Source organism: Myotis nattereri (assembly GCF_964212035.1).
Source record: "Myotis nattereri genome assembly, chromosome: 5".
In the NCBI taxonomy this organism is placed as follows: domain Eukaryota; kingdom Metazoa; phylum Chordata; class Mammalia; order Chiroptera; family Vespertilionidae; genus Myotis; species Myotis nattereri.
In genome coordinates, this window is record NC_138080.1 from 95,972,529 (window position 1) to 95,998,805 (window position 26,277).

Sequence of the window (26,277 nt, forward strand, 5' to 3'; positions counted from 1 at the left end):
TCCTGCATATCAGATATTTACATGACGATTTATAACAGTAGCAACATTACAGTTATGAAGTAGCAATGAAAATAATTTTATGGTTGGGTCACAACATGAGGAACTGTATTTAAAGGGCCAGAAGGTTGAGAACCACTGATCTAGAAGAATTTGAGTGGGGTGGGGGGGGGGGGTACCATTTATTCAGTCAGCTTTAGCCTTACTTCTGATTGAATGGGTTACTGCATATTTAACTAAAATCAAAAATTTAAGAATTTTTTTTTATCAGACTTGGTAGTTAATTATCATAGAATTATTCAAGCTAAATGAACACCCCTTGTTTTACTCATCAAGGCTAAAATATAATAATTATGTCACAGCTAAGGAAAGTTATGCTTCTCCAAACTGATCTGCTTTTTAAAGACTATTGTGTTAATTGTGTACACAAGAAGCTAACCTACTTCTCAAACTCTAACAGCACATAATCAACGAATGTGCAGCCGGAGAATGGGCAAGGATTGTCTTTCAAAGTGAAAGCTACACAGAAGGCATTAGGGAATTATTATGAAAGCAAACAGGTATGACTCAAAAAAAAAAATCTCTTGTTCTTGATATTTTTAGACTAAATTCAGAGAATTATTTAAACCTTTTCTCAGGTCACTCCTCAGCAAAATATAGAATTGTATACATTTATAATTTTAACTTCCAGTGAGATGTCATATTATGGCAAATGACTTTCTCATACCTGCTATTATTAAAAATAAACTGTATCTTGTTCTAGTCCACACACACACACACACACACACACACACACACACACACCTGGTAGAATTTATTATAACCAAGAGGTCAAAGGATGCCTTAAGCTATAATTTTTCTTAAGCTCTGTAACCTAGTTAGTAAAATGATATTTGATGTGTTGCTTTATAAAAATATAAAAGATTATTCTCCCACCATATGAAAGTGTGTAAAGTCAGTTCATTTCATAATGGGAAAATTGATTTTTGGTAGCACTTTTTGTGTAAGGGGTCTAATATAAAGTTTTGAGAGGAGTTAATCACTTCAAACATGTCCTAATTTTGCGCACCGTACAACTGTTGCTTTCATAATGCTGTCTATAACTTAATATTTAAGTTGTCAATGTTGCATAAGCAGACAGGCCTTATATACTGGTATGTGGAGATTTTTTTTATCTTTCAAAAAATAAATTTTAACAAATACATATGGAATACATATTAGAGTTCATACTTTCCCCACCCCCTCCCATCTTTTCTTTCCTGGGATGAGAATGGCAGGAAAAGATAATCAAGGTATCAAAGACAATTTTTTTTAAAACAAAACATCACTTAAGACATTTTTGTTCTGATATCGTGAAAAAAACAACTGTTATTGAAATCAGGCTTTTGTTTTCTGCATGGCAGGGGGAAAAAATTAACAAAATATAATCTATCCAATTAAAAGGGAATTCTCCTATATAATTATAAAAACCAGTAAATTAAAAAAAGACTAAAACTATCAGTGTGGATTTACTCTGAACAATCAACCAAGAAATAACTAGATCTTCAAGAAAGTCCAATTTTTTTTTTTTTTGCAAATACTTGAAATAGATTTCAATAAATATTATCTTAAAAATATGTCTCATACCCTTATTTTCTACTTGGTTCGCAATGAAATATCAGGTAATAATCAAAATTAGCTGTTATTAAATTTATTCTTGCTGATAGATTTTAAACCTTACAACAGCTTAATGGTCTGCATTTTGTACAACATATTTAAGCCATGCTTATCTAAAAACAAATTTTAAATATGTATGTATGTCTTCATTTGAAACCTTCCAAACCAATATCAATGAAAGAAGATCACCTCCCTTATTTTAAAGGGAATATTTTTAAATCACAATCAAGCAAGTTTTAACCCTCCTACTGAATTGGTAGTTGGTACACAATGGATAACTTTTCTCTTTGTTCTGATTTCTTTCCCTCACCCAATAAAGCTGTCTTCTTTTTTCCGTGACTAAGTTCTCCAACTACCTAACCAGCTATTACTTAGTTCTGAAACTAAACTTTTCCTTAAAATTTAAAAGAAATGGGAGGGGGGAAAAACTCCTGTGCCTCATTAAAACGTCAGGCCTCTTTTCTGACTGGGCTCATAATTGTATCTTTTAAACCATAACTCAACCTTAATGTATACCGCTTGACTCAATGCTTGTTGGGGAGCTTAAGAAATGCCGTCTATGTACCTTTAAGACCACAAGCTCACTCAGGCTGCCTGGCTTCTGGCCAAACTTGGAGGCAAAGGCAGGAGGATTTTTGCAAAATATCCTCTAACAATTGTCGCTCCCTCTTCCATCACACCACCACCACCACCACTACCTCCTCCTTTTAAAAAATCTGTGAAGTGGATCATCTGTGTTCTCGGCCCGCCTCCCCACTCCTGGAGAAGCTGCCTTTGCCCCCACCCGCTCCCTCTACCCCAGGCCTCGTGGGGGAGGCCCAAGCGGTTCGGGTTTTACACATCTGGCCCACTCTTCACCAGTTTCCCGGGACACCTTGTGCGCCCCCTGGGGCACCCGGCGGGGTCAGGCAAAGTTGAGCCACATTCCCCCCACTCAGCAGCCCATCGCCCTAAGGTCTGCGTTTCCCTTAGGAGCGAGCCGTCGAGCCACGCTCCCCACGCGGCGGGCACAAATGCCTGAATGCATGCGCACCTGGAAGGCGGCGCCGAGAGCCCGGGTCCGCGGCCGGCCCTGACGCTGAGAGTTCGAGTCCCAGCCCTCTCGCTGGGGAGTAGCCAGCTTCTTGACTCCCCTAAATGTTGCGGCCCTAGAGTACCCCTGCGGCGCGAAATGAAGAAACAACTTACTTGTTTTGTCATGGAGTCGATGAGGCGCACGTAGAAATCCTGTTCGGTCCTTATCCCTGGGGGGACGGGGGACAAGGAGAATGAAGTGAGAGAGGATCTGCGCGAAAACCAACAAACAAACAAGCACAAGAGAATGGGACTCCAAGGCCCCCAGAAGCACAGCCAGGACCCCCTTCCCCAGGGTGCGGAGAGGGGCCTCGGGCCTGGCCCTCGCCAGCCAGCCCCCAAGCCCGCAGCGGGGAACGGGGCCGCGCCCCACCTGGCCACTCCGCCTTCCCACGGCGGGGACCCCTCTGCGCGCTCTCCCGTGGCCAGGACTTTGGGCCTGGAGTCCGGGCTAAGCGGAGGGAACCGGCCTTAGAAAGGGGAGGAAGGGGAAAGCGACCCAATGAGGGCCGAGGAGCCACACCTGGCCCAGGTAAGCCCAGGCCCCACACGCCCGTCCACGGGCCGCTCAAGGGCTTCCCAGGTGAAGGTAAGCCCAGGCCCGACACGCACGCCCACGGGCCGCTCAAGGGCTTCCCAGGTGAAGCCTCTGCAGGCGAAACTCGGGTGAGCCAGGCCTGAGCCTGGCTGGCGCTCTCCTCCCGGCAGTTGCCCGCGCCCCCACCCTCGCCCCGAGCCCCAGGTGCCCGCGGCGCTGGGAGCCTCACCATTGCTGTAGAGGAGCTGCAGCCGGTAGTGAATCCCGTTGTTGGTCTTTTCGCTGTTGGCCTCCTGGGTCGCATCAGGACGCAAAGACACAAGGGACGCAGGAGAGAGGTCAGCGTGAGCTCGTGGCCTGACTTCGAGGCCACTTTCCCAGCCGGGCCCCTGGCCGGGGAGCCGGGACAGGCCCGGGCACAGCAGAAACTGCGGCCAACCGGGATCCCTCTGCCGCCCCCCAACCCGACCCCGACTGCTCCCTCTTCCCCTCCAGAACATTCCGTGGAGCGCGCACAGGCGATCCCCAGCCCCTGGGGGCTCGGGCCTGGGCCAGCAGAGGCCGGAGCCGCGCGGGGTCGCGCAGTCGAGGGCGGGTTCATCCCGGGCGCCCTGGGCTCTGGAGCGTGAAGCCGGGCTCGCCTCTCTCCAACTCGGGGGGCTCCGCGCAAACTCTTTTGGGAGCACAACGTCCCGGACAAGGAGCCGGAGTGCGCCCCGGACGGGAAGTGGCTCGGGGACCCCGCGCCCGAGGGTGGGGAACGCTTGGCACGGGCGGAGGAGCGCGCCTCCCGAGCGCCTGGGCCTGCTCCCCCGCCGGGCGCGGGGCAGCGGCGCGGCGCCCACTTACTTTTTCCTTCTCCACGAAGCCCACGAAGGCGGTCCTCTCGATCTCCACGGGCTGGCCCTGCCTGTCGTAGAGGGCCAGGACGAAGTGGAAGAAGTTGGATTTCCTCAGGTTGGAAGGCGGCTGCTTCTCAAAGTGAGCCCGGGCCAGACCCACCCCGCTGCGGCCAAAGAGGCAGAGTTAGACGGCTACACGGGACACCCACCCGCGACCCCTGGTCGCCCCGTCCCCACGGGCCTCCTCTGCCCCCCAAACGCCCGGGAGGGGCGCCCTCCACTCCGGCGCCCCGTGCCCACCCGACGGCGGGATTGGCGTGTGCTCGCGCGTCCTGTCCTCCACGCGGATCGCAGGACGCGCCCCCCGCCCCCCAACTCGCAGAAGCGCTGCGAAAGTTTTGTTGGGGTTTTGCGCGGGAGGTAAAGCATTGACTCCGATCTGACGCGCGCTGCGTGGGGAGACAGGAGCGCGGCCGTGAAGGAGGTGAACCCGCGTACGCGGAATAGAGCAGTTCATTGACAGCTTAGAGGGAGGGGGCATGGGAACCGGTTCCCGCCACCCCCTCGACTCTCCCGTCTCAGCTCCGTGGGCTGGTGAGGAGGGATGGGGGACACGCTCAGCTGCTCGCTGCGGAAGCCATCCTCCAGGAAACCTCATGCACCCCTGCAGGCGCGGACGCCCGGCCTCGGGAAGCCACATGCTCCCCACCCACCCCATAGAGCATGGAGAGAAAAGGACTCTCAGGGTGGAACTCGGGGGGGAGCTGTCAGGGGTGGTCACTGTGGAAAAGGGACCTGGGGGTGTTTTGTGTTTGGTGCTTTTTTAAAAAAAAAGAAAAAAAGAAGACCTGTCCTGACAAAGTTTCGCTGTTACGCAGAAATCCTCACACTCGTTCCAGAAACCCTAAGAACTAAGGCTGATGGCTCAGAGCGCCCACCCGGGGCTAGAGGCTGGGCGCCCGGGGATCAGGGCGGCGGCCACTGACAGCTCGACCTGCCCGACACAAGCGCGCACACATACACACACATACACACGTGTCACACACACACACACACACACACACACACACACACACTTTCACTTCAAGCCCAGTTATCCAACTCACTCTCACTACCTACCACCCCCATCTTAATACACAGTGGGGATGGAAACAGTGTTAGCGACACTTGTCCGCAGCCCAGAGAAAATAAGGATGATGTAATTAGTCATCTTCCTTCTTCCCCTTCCGCCCTCTCTGGGTCCGATAAGGCCTGGGGCCGCCAGATCTCCCACTCCCTGAAGCCCAGCTGGGGGCCTAGAGGGGTGGGGAGCAATGGCTATTTCTCAGTTGGGACCAGGAGTCCCCAGAAAGAGTGCTGAGGGTACCCAGGAAAGTTCCCCCGTCAATCTCCAAGGGCAGTGCCTCAAGGCGACACAATCTAGCATCCCAGAAGCCAAGAGTGGGAGAGGGGCTAGAGGGGCCATGGAGACAGAGGGTGGGGAAGACTTTTAGGAGATGTCAGAATTAAAGTTGGGAGTTGCTGATCTCCGGAGTGGACTGAGAAAAACTGATAGGAGAAATAAGAGAAGATTCTGGGGCAAAATGAAAACAGAAAAGAAGAGAAAAAAGAGGGTCAGGGATGGGGAATGAGGGGGAGGAGTGAAAAAGAAGAGGAAAGAAAGGGAGGAAGGAAGAGAGGGAAGAAGGGAAGAGAAAAGGAAGGGAAGTTAAAAGAAAGGAAGAACGGAAAGAAGGGAGAAAAGAAGGAAAGAAAGAGGAAGGAAGGAGGGAGGAACAAAAGGAAAGAAGAGAGGGAGGGAGGAAAGGAATGAAGGAAAAGAGAAGGAAAGTTTTAAAATGAGGGAAGACAAAAAAGCAAGGCAGAAGGGAAGGGAAAATGAAGGAAATAAAGGAACGAGAAAGAAATGAAAGGAAGGAGGAGAAAGAAAGAAATAAAGAGAGAAAAAAAGCAAGAAAGAAAGAAAGAAAGAAAGAAAGAAAGAAAGAAAGAAAGAAAGAAAGAAAGAAAAGAAAAGAGAAAGAAAAGAAAGCAGTCATAAAAACACAGATATCCAACATCAAGCTGGTGAGACTCTCGCCTCTTCTGGCTTAAAACAAAATGAAAACAGTCACAGACCCGGCAGGGGAAAGTGCCGGCAAAGCGTGGGCTCCTCGCGGGAGCTCCCGGCCCTCCGGCCTCAGGCGACTAAGGCAGCGCGGCCCCGGGAGCACGGAGCCCGGGAGGCGAGCAGAGCGGAGCGGCGGCCGCACCAACGCGGCCAGGCCCCGCGGCGGCCGCCGCCGCCACCGCCTCCCGGCTCCTCTGCTCGCGGCTTGCTCCCCGGCCGCGGTCCCCGAGCGGTACCCACCTCTGCGCCGCCGTGTTGGCGTCCAGCACCCCGGCGCCCTGCATCCACGTCCGCACCGCGTTCATGCCGCTGCCCAGCGGCTCTTCCTTCATGCTGCTTCCACTCCGTTGGATGCTTTCCTGAATCCCAAACATGAAAACAACCTTTTCTTGTGGAAAATCTCCTCCCCCTTGAAAATATTAAAAAAAAAAAAAAAAAAAAAAAAAGGAAAGAAAAACGCCAGCCAGAGATTTTTTTTTTTTAAGACGGTGAACTCGCGTTAGAAGATCAAGGCGGGCTAGAAAGCAAATTTTTAAAAAATGTAAACCGTCGCTCAAAACTGAGCGATAACCCGGAAAAAAAGGCAGAAAAAAAAGAAGGGAAAATCCAACGAAAAGACCAAAAAAAAAAAAATGAGATGTATGCTTGGCTGTTGGGGGTTGTTTGGTTGGTTAATTTTTGGTTTGGGTGCTTTTTTTTTTTTTTTTTTGCTTTTTTTTTTTTTGTAATGATCACAGGCCGGTGGAGGGCAGGAGGGGCTGGAGTTTCCTTTTGCAGAGGTACCCTTCACTTGAAGAAGCAGGAAGAAAAAAAAAAAGCCCTGATGGCAATTTAAGAAACAATAGACTCAACTCGCGCTGCCGGCTTTGCTACTTCAAGTGTCATTTTCCACAACCAGGCAAGTTTTTTTCCTCTTTCTTTTTTTCCCTCCTTCTCTCCCAACCAAAGATGTTTCTTTCCTTCAGTGCGTATAGACGAGGAGGACGCTGGTTGCCGTAGACAGATACACCAGAGAGGGAGATTGGGATGGGGGGAAGGGGGGAGAAAGAGGGAGAGAGGGAGGGGGGGAGGGAGAGAGAGAGAGAAGGAGAGGAGAGGGAGAAAGAGAGAGGGGTGGACCCTGCTGGATGGAGATTCTGTTTTCTCCTCGCTAAAATAGAAGTGATTTGCAGGCTTTCCCTATGGAATCCAGTTTGACTCTCCCCAGAGCTAAACACAGGCACACTAACCCCAAAGGGAGGAGGCGGGGCCCGCGCCTCCCAGGCCCGCCCCTTCATTTGCATAACGTCATTCTTCCGCCTCGCCGCAGCCAATCGCGACTCAGGAGCCTGCTGGCTCGCAGTGCGGGACCACGCTCCCTCATTAACATCCCTCTCCCGGCGGCTCCCGGGAGCCGGCCAAAGTTCCTCGCAAAGTGGCGAGCGAAGGACCGCTGAGCTCCAGCGTCTGAGCTGGAAGGAGCGGGGCTGAGCAGGGCAGAGCCTGGCCAGAGAAGGGGGACGGAAGGAACGGGTGGGGATATTCTTCTCGGGGATTTGAGCTGGGATCTGCATCCTGGCCGTTGCGGTTTAGCATCCTCGCCGCGCCCTGAGCGCGCTGGCGGAGCCCAGGCTGCGCCCTCCCAGGGCCGCCGCCCGCGTCCTGCTCCGCTGTTCTGGGACGTCGGGGGCAAAAGTGGAGGAGACGGGAGATCCCGGGCAGAAAAAGCAGGACGCGCGTCCCAGGTGCCCACCTCTTCGCTTTGAGGAGGGGGGTGGTGGGGTGGAAAATGGGTGCTGGAGGTCGGGGCTGGTAGCTCGCGGAGGGTACTGCCTTCACGCTGGGGAGGGGGGGAGGAGGAAGGGGGGTGGGCTCTGCCCCTGGTCTGGCCTCTGCAAATGCTTCTCACTTGGGCGCGCTAGTCTCGAGGCCGCAGGCTTTAGAGGCACTGTCCTCATATGCTCACCTCCCTCGAGTAATCCGCGGATATGTAAACGGTGGAATGAAGGCTCTCACTGGAGCCGTGTCAAGATGCCTCTTAAAATTGACTCAGATTTGATCCCCAGCCCCTCATCCCCGCCCCCAAAGTAGTTTTCCTTTAGAAAGCAACAACAAGGCCTCTGAGTAGTTGTTTATTTGGTGTAGGGTTTCTCTCATCCTCATTTTTTTTTTTGTTTGTTAAAATGGGGGCGGGCTTGACCAAACCCTCCCAAATTCTGCCCCTGGCCTATGTCAAGAGAGAGACTGAGGAAAGCAGGAAAGAAGGAAGGAAAGATCTCCTACCTCAGGCCTTTGGCATGTATGCTTGAGGCTGGCAAAGGAAACAGGTAGATGTTTCTGGGTAATGTGCCCCATCATTTTTTAGCAGGTTGTAACCTCTAATAAGCACATGATGAACTTCTGTTTCATTGCCCTCAAAGGAACTCCCTGGCTGCAGCCAAATCTGCTAAGGACTCCTTCGGGGAAATTCTTTGCCAGAAATCCAGGTCCCCTTTCTGCTGGCCTTGCTTGGCCCTTTGATTTAGGAAGCTCATGGGGTCAGTGATGGAAAAGTACACATGCCCATGTTGAACGGAATGGAGACAGGCAAGAGTTATGCTTTGTACTCTTGGCAACGCAGGAAAGTGGGAGCCACTTCCTGATTCCCAAACTAGATGAAAGCCTGTGTTCCAGGCCTATGAGTACATGGCCACTGTCCTCAAACACTGCTTTATCTCCTATGCACAAAGCCTCCCAGCTCTCAGACCATCTAATCAGGACCACTAGCATGCTCATCACTTTCTCCCGGGTACCATAATTCATGCCATCTCTCCCAAGACACTCCTGAAGAGCTCTGTCTAATCCTCCAGGATTCCCACAGCATCTTACCAGAGTTCCTGGCACACAGTGGGTTCTCAAGAGGGACATGTTGGTGCAGAGAACTGAAGGATTATAGGTTTGTGGGGAGGAAAGAGAGGGAGTTGGACCTTATCCATCTCTTTAGAATTTAAATACATAATTGAAACTGGGCCTGCTGAAAACTTCCCAAAGTTCCAAGCTTAATCTCAAGGCCCAAAGGGTCCTCAAGAGCCAACCTCTCCCCCTGCCTGCTCTGAGGGGATCCTTGAAGGGAGGGGGACCAGCAGAGGCTACTGTCCTATCACTGAGTCCCAGATAGCCCTGGTGTAAGACCCAGGCCTCCCTCTTGGTAATTACCTGAGCCTCCATTTTACTCTGCAGTAAATAGTATTCAGGACTCCAAATCGAGTTGGGTGAGGAATATATACCCCAGTGATAGGGAATCACAATGGGGGACAAGATCACTGCCAAAGGCAGGTGGTAAAGGTGCCAGAGAAAGGAGAGATCCAGTCTCTCTGAGGACCAGGATCATGAGGCACAACAGATGGATTGGGGGTGGGGGGGGGGAGGAGGAGTCAAGGAGAATATAGCGGCACTCCACAAATGATGGCTTTGTTGAGGAGTCTGAAGCTGCCTGGTTCAAAAGAGAAATTGGTCTGGAGAAATCGAAGCTTTCAGCAGCCCAATTCCTGCCCCAGCGCCAGTCATCTTCAAGCATTAAATAAGAAGAGGCAATCTCCATATTTGCCAGGCCATAGAGCAGCGGTTCTCAACCTGTGGGTCGCGACCCCTTTGGGAAAACACATATATAATTACATATTGTTTTGTTATTAACCATTATGCTTTAATTATGTTCAATTTGTAACAATGAAAATACATCCTGCATATCAGATATTTACATTACGATTCATAACAGTAGCAAAATTACAGTTATGAAGTAGCAACAAAAATAATTTTATGGTTGGGGGTCAGCACAACATGAGGAACTGTATTAAAGGGTCATGGCATTAGGAAGGTTGAGAACCACTGCCATAGAAGGAGGGAAAATATGAGGGGGCTGGAATCTTTTGATAAGTCAGGGGTCCTGTGGCTGTGTGGGGGCAGCAGCAGTGCCTCACCCGGGATGGTGAGCACACTTTATTGTCATCTAGCAGAGTGTAGCCATAGCTTTTCTTCTGGTGTCCTTGTGCTTTCAACCTGGGGTTCTCACCCAGTAATAAGTGTTCAAGTAAGAATTCCTTCTTCCCACCCACAGAGAAGGCAGAAAAGAGACAGAGAAAGATGACACCCAGGCCAGCAGAGCCCTAGATTTTGGTGAATTTCCTCTAGTTCAATATTTGGTAAATATTGAACTCAGAACTGCAATTTTAAACTTTGAAAAAATCCCTTCAACACTTTTCGATCTTCCCTGATGTAAGGTTAGCACCCCCTCCAGAAGGCACAGCATTCCTGGGGGGGGGGGAGGGGGCGGGACTATAAAGTATGTCCTGGTTTCATCCTTTTCCCGTTATAGCCACATCTCCAGCGAGGAGAGATACTTGTGTGTGTGTAATCTTGCCCAGGCTTTATAGCATATCTCTGATGTAACTTTAGGGTAGCTTGTAACAGTCATCCCCAACCCCACTCATCAGCCGGATCATATGGGAGGGTGGGATAGACAGGCAGATTTCCAGGTTTTGTCCAAACCTGCAGAATTCGGGGGGAAGAAAATGTGTTGGGGGGGGGGGGAGGGGAACCTGTACATGAGGAAAATATACAGCAAAATGGGTTTATACGTGGAAGAAGCAATGGGAAGGGAAGGCTTGATATTTCCCCCCTGGACTCAATTCTCCAGCTGAGCTCCTCAGTTTCTTTCCTGGTAGAAGTGAGCGTCCTCAAAACCCCTCCTTCTCAGTTGCTCCAAGAAGTAGATACGGCGGGGCCCCGCCCTCGGTGCTCCCGGCTAAAGGAAGCTCAGGCCCAGGAAGCAAGCCGCCAACACCCCCTCACTCCGAACTTTGAAACCTTCTCGCTTTTGGATATCCCAACCCCCGTAAGCATAGGGAAATCAATACCTTGTCCTGAAGGGCAACAGTCGACACAGAAATTTACGGGGGAGGGGGTGCAGGTGGAACGATCTCCACCAGCCCCAACTCTCGCCCCAAAAGAGCAGAGGCAAGAAATACTGCCAAACGAGAAATACTGGGGCGCCGGGTTGGAACAAACCTGGCCCGGACGTCCCGGGGACAGAGGATCCTCTCTGCTCGCCCGCCCCCAGGAGGCCAGACTTGAGACCTCTCGCTTAGAAAATTCCCTGGATCTCCGTTTCCCTTGAGAAGACCGGCCTCCACAAGGGGCCGCCTAGCCCAGGCAATGTCCGCTTCCTTTTGCCGCTAGCCAGAGACCGCCGAGAGGGAGACCGGAGGACAGACGCCTCCTGCTATGCGGAGAAGAAGCAAAGGCAAAGGTTGGGGGGGGGGGGAGTGAAGGGGGGTGAAGGCCGAAGGCGCCAAGTCCCTCCGCACGCCGCCGGCTCCAAAGGCGTCGACTGGCCCCCTGGAGCCGCGGCGGAGGGCGAGCAGAGGCCGAGCACCGCCCCGGGAAGAGAGGAATGGGAGTGGGTGGCAGCTCGAAGCCCCGGGGAAGTGAGGACCTGAACGCGGCACAGCCCCGCAGGGGCTCTTGAGCGGCCTGGGGCGGTGGCGGGATGGCGGAGCAGCGGGGTCCGGTGGCCCGCGGTCTAAACCCTGCCCCTGCCCCGCGGAGACCTCCATCCGCTGCCCTCGGGGAGCACGCGGGAGCAGCAGGCCCCGGTTGCTCCGGAAACCCGTCTGTTCTCCCTCCTCGGCCTCAGCCACCGCTGGCAAGTGTTAAAGGGAAGGGGTCATTTCTCCAACTGATCGCAGTTTTCGACCCCGCGCTGCAGACAAGGTCCCCTTTGCTTGCCCCGTCGGAGGACACTTTCAGCCCCTGGGATCCCCCCCCCCCCCCTCCGTAGTACAGGCAGGGAAACCGAGGCCCAGGGAGTGACAGAGATACCCACAGACAGCTAAGAGGTGGAGAGCAGGCAGACAACACGGGGGCGGCGGATTAGGGGTTGGGGGGGTGGGGGTCAGTCCGGGGCTTGTGAGCTCTTATTCTGCCTAGGATGAGGGCTTGGGGCACCGGGTTGGAACAAGCCTTTCCCAGACGGAGCCTGCCCACTCTCTGGGGTTTCCCCTGGGCGGTCCCCAGATAAGAATAGATCTCATTTGCTGAAGGCTTTACGGGCATAAACTCACTGAATTCCCACAACAGACCTAGAAGGCAGGTAAGATCGCTCCTGTTTTACAGGTGAGGAAACGGACGCCCTGCGACTGAAATGAGTCAGCCTGTTCCGGCCACCCGGCTCATAAAGTCGCCACGCCCCAAATTACCCCAGAACCTGCGCCTTAACCTTAGCTCCAAACCACTCCCTCGGCAGCTGCGCCTCCGCCCGATGCTGGCCCCCCGGCGCGCACAGATCCCTTCCGCTTCCAAGCCCCTGGGTATCCAGGTGACAGAAGAGCTTGGGTGCCAGTTGCCTCCTGCGGGCAGGCAGCAGAAGGGAGAGAGGAAGGGAAAGCAAGGACTGTGCCAAGTCCTAATTAGAAGACTGGATGTGTGTCCCTGCGGTCAGATAGGGACTCATGACCCTCCTGGCTTCCCGGGATAGGGCGCCAGGGTTGCACCCACTCCAGCCCCGGCTCTGCCATCTTTGCTAAGTGAACCCCAGTCATCTGCTTCTCCCATTCCTAGCTGAGGTCTTCGAGTTCCAGGCGGGGGCAAAGTCGCTGAATTGAAATGGGCTAAACACGAGACTTTGGGGGGATGCTTGAGACACCCATCAGAGGACAGAAGTCTGGGCATCTGCGGATGTGCTCTAATGGAGGTAGACCAGATAGCCTTGGCAGGGCCATAAATAGCTAAAAGCTAAACGTATTCTGAGCCGAGAGAATCCAGTTGGGGGCACTGCCCCGGAAAGGATCTCCCAATCCGAGGCTGTCGCTGGGTGCGACCGCACCTCACCCGGGCCCTTCCCCAGTCCTCCAACCCACACTATTAGAAAATGGATCCGGGAAGGGCCCTCGCTGCTACGGCAGAAAGAGGCTCAAATACGGAGGAGGGAGCTCGCGGCTCTTTGGAAATTAGCATCCCTTCAAATGCAAATCCATTTGCTAGAAACTGAGGCCCGGGAAGATTCGGAGAGGAAGGGAGAGAGAGCTGTAGGCCTGTTTGCTTGTGGGAGAGTGGGGAGTTTAGCACAAGGTACCCAGGTCACAATTCATATATATTTAGGCACCGCTCACTGCTTGGAGGTCTGTGTTAGCTACCGAGAGGCGAGATGCGTGTGGTGTGAGTGTGCAAATATGCTGCTTGTCTGAACGAAGAGTAGCTGCATATTTGTGGGCCAGTCCAGTAAGAGCGTGTGCCGGTGAGTGACAGCGCGCGCTTGGGTGCATGTGTGGGCGCGCATCCAGGAGGGTTGTTGCACACAAGCGTGAGTACCCGTGTGCACGTGTATAGTGTGTGCATGTGCCAAGTGTCTTGTTTATGCGAGTGGATGTGTGTGCCAGAGGATCGTACTCTTGTGGGTGAGCCTGAGCCCAGACGTGGTTCGCGTGTGTCCATGTGCGCATGTGAAATGCAGCAAAGAAGGCTCTAAAATCTCAGGTCCGGTCAAAAGCAAGGCGCAGGCAGGGTGCAGACTGATCACAGAAGGGCCGGTGTGGAAACTGTTGCTCCTTCTGCCTGCAGGTAGCAGGAAGCCGACCCGCCTGGAGGCTGCAGGTTAGCGCCCAGGGCGGGCGAGCGGGATTCCCACGGGCGCCCCAAAAGATTTCCAGGACTGCGCTCGCAATGATCCCTGCTGGACAGTTCCACGCTCTTAATTATTATTGATGCCGCGTGTCCTAAAGGAGACCGCTTCCGGGTTATTTGCTTTTGTATTTATTATCTTTATCGCTGTCATTATTTGGTGGCTGTATGAAGATCGTGCCCAACCGAGCAATACAGCCCTGCCCCGCCTCTTGGAAGCCGCCCTGGGCACGCGGTGACCCGTTGGCGCGCGAATCTCCTCCTTTCGTGGAACCACAGCGCCACCTCGCGATCCCCTGGAGTTCCACTTCGCAGGAGCCTCCAGGTTCCCCAAACATGCCTTGCCGTCGCCTAGCCGCTGTACCTTCCAGGAGACTGGCATGCCTACACCCTTCTCCACCTGAGAAGCTGCGCTCCCACGGGCTCAAAGTTCACCTCTTCTGTGAAACTTCTACAAACCCCTCTAGGCAATCATTCTTGCCTTCCCTGTTTTCTCTAGTGCTCATATCACCTTGGACAAGAAATGTTTAAATGTCTGTCCTCTCCCCAATCAAGAGCTCCCCAACAATGATTATTGTGACTGTTGTGTATGGTAATGACAATGCAATAACAAGTAAAACCTACTATTTACTGAGCATACTATGGAGCATCTTATGCAATGTGCTGTTCATTATAAGCACTTTTATTATTTCATTTAATTTTCCCAGCAAAACCATGAAGTATAATTTCCCGGCTGCAGTGGTTCTCAACCTTCTGGCCCTTTAAATACAGTTCCTCATGTTGTGACCCAACCATAAAATTATTTTCGTTGCTACTTCATAACTGTAATGTTGCTACTGTTATGAATCGTCATGTAAATATCTGATATGCAGGATGGTCTTAGGCGACCCCTGTGAAAGGGTCGTTCGACTGCCAAAGGGGTCGCGAACCACAGGTTGAGAACCGCTGGACTAGAGAGTTCTTGTCCAAGGTCATATTGTAGAGCCCAACCCACGTCTGTTTGTCTGGTGCCAGAGCCCACTTTTCTTAACTTCTTCGCCTTGCAGACTTATTCAGCTCTACATGCATGGTCTTTAAGATAGGACCAGGCACAGAGTGGGCATTCATATACTTATGAATAAATGAACCACCTCCAGCTTTCATTCCTTCTTCTCTGAGAGTTGGGCTATAAAAATACTGCAATTATCAGATACCTTAACTGAAATGTTACTACAATGATTTACCCCCAAAGAGTATTCCTTTACTCACTAGCTAGGTGACCTTGGTCAAGTCACTTCATCCTCAATTTCCTCATCTGTGAAAGGAAGTTTGCTGTGAGGATGAAATGAGGAAAAATTGCCAAGTACTTGATATAGTCCCTCATACTGTGGTCAGTGCTCAATAAAATTTTACTATGATATCATTATTAATGATAGCTTTAAAAACTAAAGCACAAAACACAAAATTCACTTACCCCTACTCACATGGAATTCACTGTACCTCTGTATAAAATGATCTCACTGTTATGTCTTCATTTTCATCTTGGACATAAAATGTGTAATAAAGTATGTTTATTGTGTTTGGCATGTTCATGTTAACCTTGCTCTGTTATAAAATTTTAAGGGGTGGGGGGATGATATAATTAAACAGTCAATCAGTGGACATTGACTCTCACCCTTTCCTCCTGCTTTGTAGATTTCTACCAAGAAAGATTTAAAGAAAGACTATAAAAAATGCTTATTATTCTGGAAAGTACAAAACTCTATTTTTTAATTTAGGGGACATTCTGAGCTACTTGCGTTTTCCCCACCTGAAACACTTTGTTTCTGGTAATATACAAAAAGTTTAAAAATATGTATCTAAGCAAATGATTGTACCCAAATAAAAGAAACAAATGAGGGTTGTTTAAACATATTCCAGACCTTCGGACATTTCCCCAAAAGGCTAAGTTTTAAAGGTTCATGGTCTTTTTTATTTTTTAAATATGTTTTTATTGATTTTAGAGAGTGGAAGGAAGAGGGACAGAGAGACAGAAACGTAGACCGGCTGTCTCCTGTACGTCTGCCCCCTTCCCGCCCCCCAGGGATCAGGGATTGAGCTGGCAACCCCGCAGGTGCCTCACCCCGGAATCTAACCATCAACCTCCTGGTGCTTGGGTCAACCGCTCAACCACCTAGCCACGACGGACAGATGGACGGATGGACGGATGGGCAAGGGTCTCTTTTTAGAGTGACTTATTAAACAATTACTCCTATTAGCAATTTAAATGAAAACTCTTCTGGTGGATCAGGCTATAACTTCCCTACTATCAAATTATTTCAGAAAGGCTGTTGACTAGCAGTCATGTCATAAAGAAGTTATTCTCCTCAGAGAAATGAGTCTCATAAAATCCACAGAAAGCATAAATGTGCCTCCCTATTTAGTTGGCCCATAATAACTTTCTAGAAACTTCATCTCAGCCAGCCCCAATTTGGTTTCCTTCATTTGTACCGGCTGCCCATTCTATGCAATACTCTTGTAGGAAGATGAAGAAACAAATTCAGAAAATGTTAGCTGCAGCAAATTAATGTGTTGAATGATTTTATTGTGGAGTTGACAGATATTTTATTATCCTGATTTGGGATTTGATTCATATTGCTGGTATGAGACACTGGCTTTTTGTCATTTGGGGGAGGGGCCTGTTTTTTTTTCTCTTTTATTCCTAGTATGGTAGTCATCAGAGATGTTCATCAAAATCAATTTTTCTTCTTCCAGGTGCTTAGTAAGATGGAAGTATTCTGACCCCCCTGCATTTAGATGTGACCCTGTGATTTGCTTTGACAAATGAGAAATTAGCAGAAGTAATATGCATTATTTATAGGCTGGAGCTTTAAAAACACCTGCGCCACAGATGCAGGTGACCCCCAGATGCCGTTTCCTCCCCCTGCCGCTCTTTACAAAGATAATGCAGAGTGGAGACCCTTCGAGCCCAGTGGACTTCTCGCGTGAATGGGAAATAATCTTTCGTCACTGTAAATCCCAGAGCAAACCGAGCCTCTCCTGACAAATACGCCTAGGAAGGCAGCACACCTTTCCTTTCCTTTTGGTGGACAGGGTGAGAATTCTTCTCCTAGAGTACAGTGTAGACTTCCACATCTAATTAGGCAGAGCAATCAGATAATGAAGTTACTCCATCTGAAATCTGGGTCTTATTTTCTCATTTAATTCATACATTTCCTGTGAGTCAAAAATACTATTTAGAAAACTCTGAAATGGGGAAAACAATGGAATTGTAGAAATGCTGAGAAGGGTTGTCAAAATCATTGCTGGACCATCTTCAAGAATGTCCAGGGAGCCCATTGCCCACTTTGCAGGTACAGAATGAAGGGCATTTCATAGGCTCAGATTAGATTCAGTTATATGGAAGAAACATTTCTTCCTCCATTGTGTTCGTTTCTATAATTTCAGGTTGGTGGAGGGGAAGAACACTTGGCTAGCTAACTTGTGCTTAAGGACACCATCTAGGGCAAGTCATTTAACTTTGCTAGACCTTACTTTCTTCATCTGAAAAATAGGAGTACCAGACAAAATCAGGGTGCCATTCCGTTCTATCTACAAAGCAAGAATTCTGGGATATTTGGGTGATGGCAGTTTCAGGAGTCAATCCTACCATAGAAGACTCTTCCTGTGTTTCTATCCTCAGCACTCTTTCATAAAACATTTTTAATTTTTCCACATGGATCCCAACTTTTTAAAAAATGCTTCTCAGGCAGGATAGATAGTTCTTCTTTTCTTCAACCCCAATTATTTTTTTGAATGTGGGAATCTGCTAGAAAAGTGGGCCATATAGATTTGCGGTCACGTAAAATGCTTTGTCATTTTCCAGCCAAGAGGAAATTTTTGCTCTTTTATTGGAGAACCACCCTCTTCGGGTTTCATTATCAGATGACCAAAGGAAATTTCTTGTGAATTTCTGGGAAACTTCTGTGAGACAATATTGATTGTGTGACAAGTGCTGTGGGGTGAAATCATTATTATGTGTTCTTTTTCCTTCATATGGCATGACTGATTGCCAGAAATAATACTACTTCCTTCATTCTAGATAATAATTTACAACTGATGAAGAGGTTTCACCAGTTATTACTTTGACTCTTCTCAACAAACGGTGCAACGGACATCTTCCCACCCACCCCCATTTCACAGGGGAGGAGCTGAGGTTTAGATCTGCCTATGCCATGGGGCTGGTAAGCCGCAGGGTTTGGCTGTAATCCAGGAGCCACAGACTCCTGTGAAATTAAGAAAGCTCTCTGCAACTTTACTGGGAAATAGAAAGTGTCAAAACCAGGCCACAGGGCACTCCTTTGAAGAAAGATGCAGGGTACTTCTTGTGGCAGACATTTATAGCTGTCAACTGGTTTCTCTCTCCTCTGGGCACCCAAAAAGACTGTAGTCCTCTTCTTGAAGTTAGGTGTGGTCATCAGACTTACTTGAGCCAGAGCATTTCACTTCAAGGTCAGAAAACCCCCAGAGTACTCACTCCCCTAAGCCAGAAATATTACTGAAGGTAGGTAGATCCATCAGTCTGGGTCCTGCTGTCAGAAATGATAAGCGGAGTTATTTACCCATATGCAACTGATTTAATACAAGCAGCTGGGTTAAGCCACTAGAATCTAGGGGTTGCTTGTTACTGCAGCTTAACTTAGTCTGTCCTGACTGGTACAGTTTCCTAATTCAAATGTCAGTCTTTTGTAAAAGGGAACTATCTTTGTGGGGTGGACTCTAGTAAACTTGAGTCTTATACACACACCTTTTCAAGAGAAAAATTTCCCTGGCTCTCTTGTGTTTTTGTTTAAATTAATTTTACTATCTTCTTAAATATGCATAGCATAAAACTAGGAATACAATCTTTATGCCTATAACACTTAAACAGCTGTGAAACCCAATTTCAAAGTTAGTGGAACAGAAAAATGCCACAACACCAAAGATTTATAAATGAACAATAATAAAATGTGCTGGATGCCATTGTTTTGTGGAAATTAAATTGCCACTCCAACATCAACATGGTTCTGAATTCAATAAAATGACTGAGGGGGGGGGGGTGCGGGGGGGTGGGGAACAACTGTAATAATCTGAACAATAAAGATTTAACTTAAAAAAATTTAAAGTAAAAAAAATAAAAACAAAATAAAATGACTAAGTCATTTTACTATCAAATCAACCTCTGTCCCTTTATAATCAGCCCATGACAGTCAAGAATCACTGTTGGCACCAATAAACATCAACTAAGATTGGAGCTTGGAAACTTTGTGTTAGCATTCCGTTTTAAGCCTGACTATGCTTAACTTTTTAAGACAATCATTGTAGTGAAAGCCCTACGCTTTTACATTTCTATCAAAATCTGGGAATCTTCCACTTTCAAAAATGTATTTCAGCACTGGCCAGTGTGGCTCAGTTGTTTGAGCAACGTCTCATGCTCTGAAAGGTGTCGGGTTGTATTCCCAGTCAGGGCACATGCCCAAGTTGGGGGCTCAATCTCCAGTGTAAAAGACAGCCAAGATGATGTTTTTCTCTCACACTGATTTTCTCTCTCTCTCTCTCTCTCTCTCTCTCTCTCTCTCTCTCTCTCTCCCCCTCCCCCCTCTCTCAAATCAATAAAAATATATTCATATATTAAATCTATAATAATAAAAGCATAATATGCAAATCAACTGAACGACTGAACAGCAGAACAACCGTCCAGACCACCATGGCTCCAGGCCAGCCAAGGCAGGTGTGATGAGATTGGGGGGGGGGGGGGGCATGGCCTCCATCACCCCACGATGGCCCTGCAGAGGATGGCCGAGGTCACTCTCTGTGGGGTGATCAATGGGGGGGCTCTGTGATCGATCCCCTCAAAGAGGGAGGCCCAGGCCACCCTCTGCACACTATAGATTGTGGAGCCCCAGCTGGGTGGGTAGGACCTTCCTCTTTGGGGCTATCAATTGCGGAGTCCCGCCATGGATCGCCCTGCAGAGGGAGGCGCCCACCAGCAGCCACAGAGGGAGTGCACCGGGATATATATATATATAATTTCATATATATTTCATATGCTACTCAACTATACACTTTAAATGGCTTAAATGGCACATTTTCTGTATATTTTACCACCATTTAAACATTTTTTCAAAAAGAATAGCACAGGCTTCAAACAACATATTCTGACTATCAAATCCTCACTCCTACTATTCTGATGCTGGGCAACCTTGAGGCAAGTTCTTAACCTCTCTGAACCTCAGGTACCTCATTTGCACAGTAGTGTTGTACTTACAACACAGAACACAGAGGAGAGAAGAGTGGGAGAATCTAGCGCAGTACCTGTCTGTAGAGAGCTGCTATGTGTTTTCTTCTGGGCCATTGCTAAGCTGCATTTCTCAGCTTCCCTAGCAGCTAGGTAGGCTATATGGCTGAGATCTGGAAAAAAACGGAAAACAAAAAACAAACAAAAAAACCCACAGATGAAATTGATGGGAGACACAGTTCCTAAAAACTTCCCACATAATCTTCCACTCTTCTTCTCCCTCTGTGGGCTGAATCAGAGAATCCAAGACTCAATGCTCTAGAGCTTAGCAAACTTTTCCTGTAAAAAGTCTGATAGTTGATATTTTAGGGTTCATGGGCCATCGAGTCTATCGCAAGTTCTCCACTCGGCCATTGTAAGCATCAGAGCAGCTACAAAGCCCAAGTGATATATAATAAATGAGTGCGGCTGTGTTCCGATAAAACTTAATTTACACACAAATTTTTTTTTACAAGAATAGTAGGTCAGATTGGGCCCAGGCACCGTAGTTTGCTGACCCCCCTGCTCTAGGATGTATCAGAATCGCAAGGTGGAAGGAATCTGGGTCACGCAATGACTGCGTGAGGAAACAGACTTTGTACAAGCCACAACTAAACTTCTATCATGTGAAGTCACTGAGGTTTTAGAGTTATTTGGGCATTAGCCTACTCTGATATTGTGGGGGGAGGTCATCAAGAGGACATGACTGTGGCTGAACTTGACCCCAGGCAATCCGAGGCTCTTTTCTCCCTTCCCTCGAAATGTTCCCACCGGTTCTCTCGTAGAGCCTTTCCAATGCATGTTGCTAATTAAATAAAACACTGTCAGTAAATAATTATGTGTGTGGAGAAATTAAGGAATGCAACATCTACGACATTCTAAGTGGTCCTTGTTCTCTCTCTCCATCCCACCACCCTGTACCTTGACACATATCTGGGTTGTTCTATGCCCCATCCCAGATCATCAGAGACACACATTTGGGAGACAGTTTGCTTGGCTAACGTGACTAGAGCTTGGTTAACTGGATCATTTTGTGTAAACAGGTAGCTCCCTTTTATATAAGTCCCCAGAATCTATTGCAAAGTTTTGGATTTTTGCTCAGCTGCAATGGAACAGTCCTCTCTATAGCTTGTCACCTGTAAAACTGCCAATACCACCACTGCAGTTTGGTACTATTTACCCCTAATTCATAGTCAAGGAGCCTGAACCCCAAAAGGGTTAAAGAATTTTTTCAAAATTTTATGCTGGCAACAGAGGACACCTAGGCCTGCCTGAGTCCCAAACAGGATGCTACTGGTTGGCTTCCGACACCTCTGGAATCTTTCCCACCTTCCCTATTTGAAATGTTTTTGTTGGGGAACAATTAACCTCAAGATGACTAATTTTTCACCATTCTGTGGGAGCTTCAAATTTTCCCATTACAGGAGGAAATGAGAAAAATATGTCCTAGATAACACAGAGGGAAAAAACTGCATTGTCTTAATTGCCTTTCTATTTCAATCAGGGAAGGCATTTAATTATTTCTGAACTACATTCAAGACTCTCTCTCAAGAATATTACTCTCCCCAGGTGAGTTAACCAAATATGCGCATACTGTTTCTCAAGTCTGAAGATGAAAATCCAACATTTATTGAGCACTTTTTAGATGCCAATGACTGTTTAAATCCTTCGCATTTATGACGTCATGTATTCCTCACAGCAAGTCTGTGATGTGGAAACAGTCCTTTTTCCTCCTCTATTGTTGAGAAAATTGAGGCACAGGAGGGTGAGTTTGGAGAAGTCCCAAAGGCCATAAGTGGTGAGGATGACGTTCAATCTCAGCCATCCACGGAGGCCATGCCCCTCCTCTGAGTATATGTGCAAAATCCATGTGGAAGAATCGCCCCAAAGACTGGAGTCAGCTACTCCTGTGTCACTCAGAACCTCAAGGTGCTGGAATTGGAGGTGGGTCATCAAGAACCTATGGAGTCAGGGGCAGGGGCAGGTTTCTTCTGGCTTCTCACACAAATTGAGGAAACAACACCAGTACCCTGGTCCCTGGAAAAGCCCATGTGATGTTCACTCACTGCCTACTCTTTTGTTTTTAAATATATTTTTATTGATAAATATATTTTTAAGTATGTTTATTAGAGAGGAAGAGAGAGAGAGAGAGAGAGAGAGAGAGAGAGAGAGAGAGAGATCAATGATGAGAGAGAATCATTGATTGGCTGCCTCTCACATGCCCAGCATCATCCCAATATGAAAAGGCTGCGGGTTCGATCCCTGGTCAGGGCACATGCAAGCAGCAACCAGTGTGTGGGATGCGGGGGAGAGGGAGAGGGAGAAGCAACCAGTGAATGTATAAATAGATGGAACAACAAATCCATGTTTCTCTCTCTCTCTCAAATCAATAAATAAAAACTTTTTAAAAAAATAGTATCTCTGTTCCTGAGGAAAATTGCTCTGTAGTTTTCTTTCTTTTTATTTTTTTTAATTCTTTATTGTTTAAAATATTATATATAGTATTACATATGTCTTCTTTTTTCCCCAATGGCCACCCCCACCCCCTGGCACATGCCCTCACCCCCCTAGTATCTGTGTCCATTGGTTATGCTTATATGCATGCATACAAGTCCTTTGGTTGATCTCCTACCCCCCACCTCTACCCTCCCCTGCTTTCCCTTTGAAGACTGATGGACTTTCTTTCTTTTTAATGAGATCTTTGTCTAGTTTTGGTAACAGGATAATAGTACAAAATGAGTTTAGAAGTGTTTTTTTTTTTCTGCTACATATTTTTTTAAAATTTTGTGAAGGATCAATATGATTTCTTCTTTAAATATTTGCTATAATTTACCAATAAAAAATAATCTGTTTCTGGAATTTTCTCTCTATAAGAATAGTTTTAATTTATAATTCAATTTCTGTACTTCTATTTTTAAAGGAAAAATTGGGGGTACATTGTGTTCATAGAGGTGTCGTGACAAGTGTTGAAAGCTCACTCTCCAAGCAGGCTTTTCCCTCCTTTTAAAAATTGTGATAAAATATACACAACATAAAATTTATCATCTTAACCATGTTTAAGTGTGTACAGTTCAGTTGTGTTAAATATATCCGTATTGTTGTTGCAACCGATCTTTCATCTCCTAAAATGGAAACTCTCTGCCTATTAAAAGACAACAGTTAGTGGTATGCTTTTGGTAAATTTCCAGAGCACTGATATGGTTGTTTTTGAAGTTTTGACCAACTTACGGATAATATTTGTCAACCTTCTCACTCCATCATGCCAGAAATTAGAAGTCTAAACACATAACCTTGAGCAAAATACTCAAGGTGCAAAAGAGTCATCCAGTATCATTCCGTCTATATCTAGTTCTAAGTTCGGGCCAGACCAAAATACCTGGCCTAAGGATGAGTAATACTATGAAGAAACACAAGTAAATGATCATCACGTGAGAATAGTAGTTACCTCGTTGCGGAGAAAGGGGTTGTGGTTGGAAATGGATAAAATACAGGGATGATTTCTGGGGTGCTATTTCTTCACCTGGGTGGTGGTTAACAAAAGTTCACTTTATAACCACTTCTTAAACAATCCATTATATATGTGTGTTTATATAGGTGTATATATGTATATATACAATACAGATATATGTAGTCCCCCCAAAAAAATGTGTACACACTTTGAGAAATTATTAATTCCAATGGGTTAAATATGAAAAGAAAAAAACATCAATTGAGCTATCAGAAAAAAGTCTGTATACATTTTTGGAGGACACCCTGTATATATATGGTATCTAGTATAGATATGGTTTCACGGGTACATATGTATTCAAAACTTATCACATACTACACTTTAAATATATACAATTTATTACATATAAATTATACCATAATAAAGCTTTTCATTTTTTTATTTTTTTTAAATATATTTTATTGATTTTTTACAGAGAGGAAGGGAGAAGGATAGAGAGTTAGAAACATCGATGAGAGAGAAACATCCATCAGCTGCCTCCTGCACACTCCCCACTGGGAATGCGCCCGCAACCAAGGTACATGCCCCCGACCGGAATCGAACCCGGGACCCTTGAATCCGCAGGCTGACGCTCTATCCACTGAGCCAAACTGGTTAGGGCCCCATAATAAAGCTTTTTAAAATGGCTCAAGATTTAAAAAAAACTATCCCACTCTCTTTTGAAAACAGGTTTGGCAGCCCTTCATTAACTCTACCATTGGTCCAAGTACCTCATCAAGAGCTACTTGAGGAGTCTGCATGGCCTGTGTCACCATAAGTGATTGTCACTCTAATCTTTGCATGTTCAGTGAACATGTGTTTTCTGGTCATTCCTCCTTTCTTGAAGAAGAGCCTCCTACCTTCCTCATAGGAAATGATCTCTCCCCTATTGTGGCAGCCTTGACGTCACAATAACCCTGGGCCAAGAGTGGTCACATCATGACTTAGAGCGAGCCAAGTGGGCTTCCTCCCTCAGAACACCTCTTCTCCACAGCGTTTCCAGGATGGAGCCGGGGGAAATGCAAACCTAATGCCCCCTCGTGGTTGTTTCAGTAGCAGTCTTATTATTTCTATGTAGAAGGGAGAGAGAGGGCTGGCTGGGATTCCATAGCAAAGCATTTTGAAAACGATTAAGAAATCTCAATTGCCTGGACTAAGAATTGGGGTTTGTGGGGAGTTAAAAGCTCCCTCAAATATCCCCTTGAAGTCACCACTGGGTAACTCCTAAAGACGTTGCCCGTTAGGGGCTATTACCTAAAACCCAGTCGATGTGGTTTCTGACCCTGCAGAGCCTGGTCCTTGGGCTGTTTTTTTTGTTTGCTTGTTCTATGCCATGAGCCACCCTTTATTAATAAAATAAATACCCTTTTTGGTTTAACTTGCCCAGTGTTGGTTTTTGTTACTTGCACCACAGGAGGCTGATTCAGTGGGGACCTGAGCACCAGATGGGATGAGAGATCTTTAAGGCCTCTTTCGATGCTGTAGTCCTAAGATAAGCACAAATATAATTAGGCCTCCCTCTTAGGAATCAATAGTTATAGATGTGCTGGGAAGACAATACTTGGCTCAGTATCTCAAACAGACATGTTGGCTCTACACACTTTGAAACAATGAAATAAAGTATAATTTGCAGCCCTGGGGACATACTTGGGATATAGTTCCAGAAATGGGCTCACTGACTGGTGAGATTCAGCAAACCTTGGAAGGAGGCTCTGCCAAAGAACCATCCTTAAGACCAATGTCAACACATAATAAAACAATTGAGTGAATGCTGGGGGCCTGGAATCTATAGACATAAAGTGAATAATGAAATCATAAACACTAAGCACCAGCAAAATAGGGCTAAAGGGAACCCAGAGAATTCTCTAGCAAACCTCAAACATGTCTCTCACACACACACACAAAATCCCGCAAAACAATCATGCTTTGTATTAGATTTTTATTACTGTATTTAGTGGATCTCATAAAATCTTTTATCTACTCACCCTGGTGTGAATCTCAGCATATTTATAGTGATGAACATTGAGAAAAGAAAACAAACAAACAAAGAAACAAAGCAGGTGTTCTTACTCTGAATTGGGGTGGGTGAGTGGCAAGAGTATAGTTTTACAGAATTTGGTGTAGAGAAAAAAGTTTCTTAGCTCAGTGAATAGAGCATCGGCCTACGAACTGAAGGGTCATGAGTTTGATTCTGGTCAAGGGCACGTACCTCAGCTGCAGGTTCCTCCTTGGCCTGGGCCTTGGTTAGGGCTTGTATGGGAGGCAACCAATCGATGTGTTTCTCTCACATCGACACTTCTGTCTTTCCCTCTCTCTTCCACTCTGTCTTAAAAAAAAATCAATGGTGAGGGCATGAGTGGGCGGTAGAGGGTAACGTGGGGATAAGGACACATATGTAATAACTTAATCAATAAAAAAATTTTTAAAAAATCAATGGAAAAATATCCTCGGGTGAGGATTAAAAAAAAAAAAAGTTTCCACTGATTCATTATCAACCATGTCATGAAAATTTCTTCTGAAATCACTTTAGGTAGTTTTCTTGCAGATAGGAGCAGGGCACCATGCAAAATGAAAAACATTCTGTTTTGTTGACCAGTGAAACTGATCTCCCAGGTTTGGGGCTCCTAATGGCATATTAAATCCGTCTTACGGAGAAAAGGAAACTAT

General features: G+C 47.2%; 1 protein-coding gene across 3 annotated transcripts in view; it reads right to left on the reverse strand.

Moving 5' to 3' along the window:
• Nucleotides 1–6,591, reverse strand: part of EBF1 (EBF transcription factor 1) — a gene marked incomplete at its 5' end in the record, with an annotated part of 391,651 nt that extends 385,060 nt beyond the window's left edge. For all 3 annotated transcript variants that reach the window (XM_081090864.1, XM_081090863.1, XM_081090862.1), the window contains 4 exons: nt 2,842–2,897; nt 3,495–3,558; nt 4,115–4,271; nt 6,458–6,591. In XM_081090864.1, coding sequence (XP_080946990.1) covers nt 2,842–2,897; nt 3,495–3,558; nt 4,115–4,271; nt 6,458–6,591 — 411 coding nt within the window. The remainder of the gene's footprint in view (nt 1–2,841; nt 2,898–3,494; nt 3,559–4,114; nt 4,272–6,457) is intronic.
• Nucleotides 6,592–26,277: the final 19,686 nt, after the last annotated feature.